Source organism: Nanorana parkeri, unplaced genomic scaffold (genome assembly GCF_000935625.1).
Source record: "Nanorana parkeri isolate BGI_ZX_2015 unplaced genomic scaffold, ASM93562v1 scaffold124, whole genome shotgun sequence".
Classification (NCBI taxonomy): Eukaryota; Metazoa; Chordata; class Amphibia; order Anura; family Dicroglossidae; genus Nanorana; species Nanorana parkeri.
In genome coordinates this window covers 1267816-1273458 of record NW_017306392.1, presented here as the reverse complement: position 1 = coordinate 1273458, position 5643 = coordinate 1267816, and the positions used below count along the sequence as shown (strand labels likewise).

At 41.1% G+C, this 5643-nt stretch overlaps 1 protein-coding gene across 1 annotated transcript in view; it reads right to left on the bottom strand.

The window, feature by feature from the left end:
• Positions 1-4996, bottom strand: part of PPEF2 (protein phosphatase with EF-hand domain 2) — a 31587-nt gene extending 26591 nt beyond the window's left edge. Inside the window, exons 1-2 of the mRNA XM_018553549.1 lie at positions 4933-4996; positions 849-872 (exon numbers count right to left, since the gene is read on the bottom strand). Of these exons, the coding sequence (XP_018409051.1) occupies positions 849-872; positions 4933-4996 (88 nt within the window). The remainder of the gene's footprint in view (positions 1-848; positions 873-4932) is intronic.
• Positions 4997-5643: the final 647 nt, after the last annotated feature.

Here is a 5643-nt window from a genome sequence, read left to right as displayed (position 1 = left end):
GGCTCCAAGCCCCAATGAATGGGGGGGTAGTCGATGGGAAAGCCCTCCCCCCCCCCCCCACGTGCTAGCTAACAGAAAATTGAGTTAAGTTGTGTCGGGACACTATGGAACATTCAATCTCCCACCAGAGCACGTCAGGAGAGGGCCGGAACCAATGTTTAAGCTGTTCTAAAAGAACTGCCAGATAGTAATCTTTGAGGTCTACCATGCCCATCCCTCCTCCAGTTTTATGTCTAATAAGTTGGGCATACGCACATCTCGCTCGTTTATGCTGCAGATATAGTTATGTAGCATAGATCTAAGGTTCTTGAAGTCGGTATTATTTATGGGGATTGCTAGTGTTCTACAGAGATACAATATTTCAAAGCCGGGTATGCACAGTTCAAAATGTTGAATTCAACCTGCGGGCTGAATGAAAAAAATCGAACAGATTACCCCGCTGTCTGTGTTGTACTCGGAGCCCATAGCTGATTGGCTCCTAGCTTCGTTTGGTCAGGAATTTTCAGACCTGCTTCTTTGATCAGCTGATTCAGGGATGCAGGCACGCATGGTATAAACTTTGGCCGGTTCATCAGGAACCAACCGAAATTCAAAGTGTGTATAGCCTCCTTTAGTTTGGTGGATGTTTCTGCATATTTGGTCGATTTTGGTATATCTTGCCGAGGTGCATTGCAATAATGAAAATACCTGTATAAACAAATTTACACCTAGAAAGGTTGAAAAATGTAAGCAAGCAGCAGGTGAAGTCACAGAACATGTGAATCATTATCTAGAGCCCTTCCCTTGTATCCATCAGCTTCTAAAAATGTTTTTTATATTTTGCTCTTCAATATATATTGAGAACATACCGGTTCCTGCTGGTGTGATAGAACCTGTAAGGCAATTGAGAAAATGTCATGTATTAGTTTCAGTATTAAATCAATGAATGCTCAAACACTACTTCAAGCTGAACTCCAGGCAAACAGCTACATATACATATTGGAGCTCTTATACCTGCCAAAACATTTGTGTTTTTCTCCATGGAGTCATGATATTTACACAGCTCTGATACTCAACACAACAATGTCTGGCAAGGCAGGCGACCCATTTTTTCTTTGCTACAGTTACTGTAAGTAACATTTACAGGTTTTGTCCCTCCCCAAGACTGTGACTGGACAGCTTATCTCTTACTCTGCTCTCCTTCCTATCAGCATGGTCCTCGCACTGCAGATCACTATAATCACTTTGTTTTAATGAGACCAAAACTGAGTCTTTCAAAGTACAGAGAGCTGTAAACTTTCATAAAACTTTTTAAAATCTGATGAATGATTTCAGAGGTTAGTGAAAATACAATTAAAACATCAGTTTTATGGTATTTTATCATTTAATGCATGTCAGTATAATTTTTTTTTAAAATGTCAGGCTAAAAGGGAAAAGGGTCACTTAACTCTACCTCTCCCCAGTAGTATCTACACACCTTTCCATGCTTTCCTTTAGCCACTGGGACTGGTGAGCAATACCTGAAACCTCCAGGAATGGTTAAGCATGTAAATCACTTCTCTTCTCCCCTGTGTCAGTGTTGGGTACCAGGTCATTGGCCCAGCATTATCACATAGGTCCAGAAAAGATGTCCATAGCCCTGTTTAAACTTCAAATAGGTTTGGAGCTTACCACAGGGCTTTTCTTCTCTAGTCTCGGCAACCAAAGAGAGCAACATGGGAATAAGGAAAGGTGAGTACCTGCTGCTGGCAAGAAGGGAAGGGGGTTGTTAAATTACCCCTTTTTCTATACCCTGCATGGACAGAAAAGCAGATAGGTAGCCCACCTAACTTTGAATAAAGTAGAAAGTATAAGTGAGTGATCTACACATATGGAAATTGCCGTGTATACATTCTCTTAAATTCAGTAACATATTCATACCTTGAGTGATGGAGTGAGCTGTGGAATAGCAGAGAAGAAAAAGGTACACATTAAAGATCTTTGTTTTCTTTTTTAATTAAAAGAGGATGTTTAATTATTCTCTTCCTGTCTCATTCAACGCTCAACTATACTTCTGAATTTCTCCCATGTCTGATTTATGTGTTATACAAAAACACAAAAGTTCCCCAGCCCCAACCTGCCAGCCAGCCTGCAACCAAACAAGTAGCCCTGTCAACAGTATGCGTTAAAATCAGAGGTTTTAGTTGCACAAACTTTTGGCCAAAAATATGTAGAAGCCACACTGCCGCGCCAAGGCACCTCCGCAAATTGTGGTCCTAACTCTATGTATCTGAGTCTCCAAGTGTGAGCATATTAATGAAGTCGACAGATTGCATGCAGGTGTACCTGGGAGGTAGCCTACTCCTCCTGATAAGGTGCAGGGACGCACTGGGGGCCCAGCAACCAAAAATGCACGCTGGGACCCCAGTGCATCCCACTAACCAAAAATAGTCAAACTAGAAAAAAGTGGTACATGCATGAATCCATAACCAGCCTTTTTAGATTTATGTGTTACTCCCATTGAATTCAGTAATAGACGAGAGAGGGACAGAGGAACAGCACAGGGAGGGGATTGCAAGAGGAATTTCGCAGGGCTGGAGCTTGGTGTGATTAGTGTGGCACACAGGTAGATTATATCATACCTACACAAAACTATGGTTATGGGTTTAATATGCAACGTATGGAATATGTAAGAGCTGCACATATCATATAGTCTGTAAGAAAATGTTTAAAACTAGGGATGCACTGATACCGATACTAATATCGGTATTGGTACCGATGCCGAGTATTTCCGATGCCTAGCCCGACACCTGAGCTTCCAGTATCAGGAAGCCAGGCAGTCAGTCATTACACGCTGCCCGGCCTCCTGATTGGCCAAGAAGCTGGCTCCATGCTAAGTGACGAGGGAGCATGGAGCCGGCTCCCCAGCCAATCCGGAAGCCGGGCAGCGTGTAATGACTCGCCACATAGCTTCCGGATTGGTCGGGAAGCTGGCTAATCAGAAAGCCGGATGGTGAGTCATTACCTGCCCCCTGGCTGATTGGCCAGAAAGCCAGCTTCATGCTTCCTCGTCACTTCGTGATAAAGGAGCATGGAGCTAGCTTCCCAGCCAATCAGGAAGCTGGAGTATGCAGACTCTACACACTACTGAAATTACAGCCTCAGGTCAAGACAGCTTTTGATTAAACTTTTTCACATTCAAAATGTTTGTGCCTATTTATGTTTGTGAATTACATATTATAACTCTTTTACACTTTTAACATTTAGTAAGTAAGTGTTTGTGCTTTGGCAGTAGTTTAATGAAAAGCCTAAAAGTTGTTCTCATACAGGGACCCACTTGTGACTTTGTCCACCACTGTGTAAAAAGACAACTTTTACATGAGTCTGGTAGTAGCAAAAAAGCATCACTTTTATTCTATACCAAATATTTTCTATTTTACAGATCATAAATACTCATAGAACAACTTCATAACAATGGGTATTATAATTTATGGTTGTAAGTTTGATTCTGATATCCTATATACATATTACAATTATGACCCAAATTATTCTAAAACAAGATATTTGATCTATAATAAATGAAAACGAATGCATCTTGGTGATTGCTATATCCTGTAATCTTGTAGGCAGAGTAGTTATAGACTACCTTATTAATAAGGCATCTATAATACACATGCAGGCTTCTGAGTATATCATAAGAGAAACAGAAACTAATTGTACAGAATAAAGAAAGTATTTTACATGTAACAACTGTCAATAGTGACATATACAGGACAGACCGAGCACTGCATAGTACAAAAAAGACAACAATGTAAATAATGATATCACAAGACAGTGCTATGCGTTTTAATTACTGTACATCCAATCCTTGGCCCACACATGAGGCCTTTTGAATCTTTCAATATGTCTAGGTGGATCAGGTTTCTGGTTATTATCAGTGGGAATAGGAAAATGTCCTTCGACAAATGGAACTTCTGAAAAGTTCTGCCTAGTAGGCAAAGGACAACTGAATTTCCATATGCGCCCATCAGATAGGTCATCGGTGTAAGGTCTTCGCTGGATTGTCCCTGTTTTAATAAGCCATGTTGAAACTGTTCTTCTCTCGCACCTCCATTTCCAAGTATGTGCCTTACTTTTATCTTGTTGATTTTTACTTAGCAACTGATGATTTCAGGGGCACTCGAGTTTGTGGGAGTCATATGTCTGCAACATGTTGATTTTGTGTGCATTTGTTTGTCATGTAGTAGTTCAGCTGGTAATGCTTGTATACTATAGCTGGTATACGCCAAGATTTACTCAAAGATGGCGGCGCACCTGCGCAGAACGCGCCGGTGACTCATATGGCCACCGCTCGTTCAGCCTGTGATGTCACACTGAAAATGCAGAACGAGCGATGGCCATGTCGGCCTCTGACGCGTTCTGCGCTTGCGAGCTGCCATCTTTGAGTGTATCCTGGTCTCTCTCCAGTCCTCAACCTATATATGTTTACAGGGTTATTCACAAAAGGGTGAAGAGTTAGGAGAAGGCAGGTGAAGTGAACAATCTAGGACAAAATAGCTGATTTGGAAAAATTCTCCCATGCAGCTCACTTTCCAGTTCAGCTATGTTGTCCTAGATTGTTCACTTCTCCTGCCTTCTCCAGACTCTTCACCCTTTTGTGAATAGCCCGGTTAGAAAGGCTACACTCACCCACAGATCCCAGTATTAGCACAGTGCAGTTAGACCAGGGAAATTATTTTCTAACTGGATGCTAAGAGTTACTGTAATGTACAATGCTTCTTAAAGCCAAATTTTACATTCTTCCTTAAAAATAATTTCTTGAAAATAAAATGAACCATAGTGAGGTCCAACCATTCTTAAAATTACGCATCAACTTTATTTGTACACATCCGTACCTCCTCGAAGTGACACATAACATTATCCCTGCATTAACTTGTCCCACAATGTTAATATTACAGTATAATACATGCTTACCTTTCTTAGATTTGCGAATGGAGTGTTTGCGTGGGGGAGGGGTGCTGGATGTTCCACATCCCATTGTCACTAAATTGCAAGGAAGAGTTGTAGTTTCATTTTATTTTAAGTTCAAAATATATATTCACTTTTAAAATGGTAACGGCAGAGTGACCCCAATTTATAGAATTACCTTTAAAAAGCCAGATTGGTTTTTAAAGGTTCCTATCAGATTAGATATTTAATTTTCGTGAATAGACCCCTTAGTATTTGAGGTTGAATAAAGACACAGGTCCATCAAGTTCAACCTATTGCGTGTACAGTATGTATGTGATTCTGCATGTGCATGCGTGTGTACGAGTCCCCGTGGGTTCTTGTTTCTAAGAGTACCTGTACCCCTGTATGTTACGGTCTCTGAGGGAGTTGTACAAATGCTTTTTGAATGATTCAACACTCTCAGCAGATACTACTTCTTGTGGCAGCGAGTTCCAGACCCTAACCGCTCTAACTGAGAAGAAGCCCCTGCGCCCCTTGTGGTTAAATCTTTTCTCCACCAGTTTTAGGTGGTGACCTCCAGTTCTTGTTATGGAGTTTATAGTAAAATGTTTATGGCTGATGTTGCTATCCCCATTGAACATCTTGTACATCAAAATCATGTCTCCTCTTAGTCTCCTCACTTCCAGCATAAACAAGTTTAGATTTAGTAGCCTTGTCTCATAGCTTTGGTCCTCC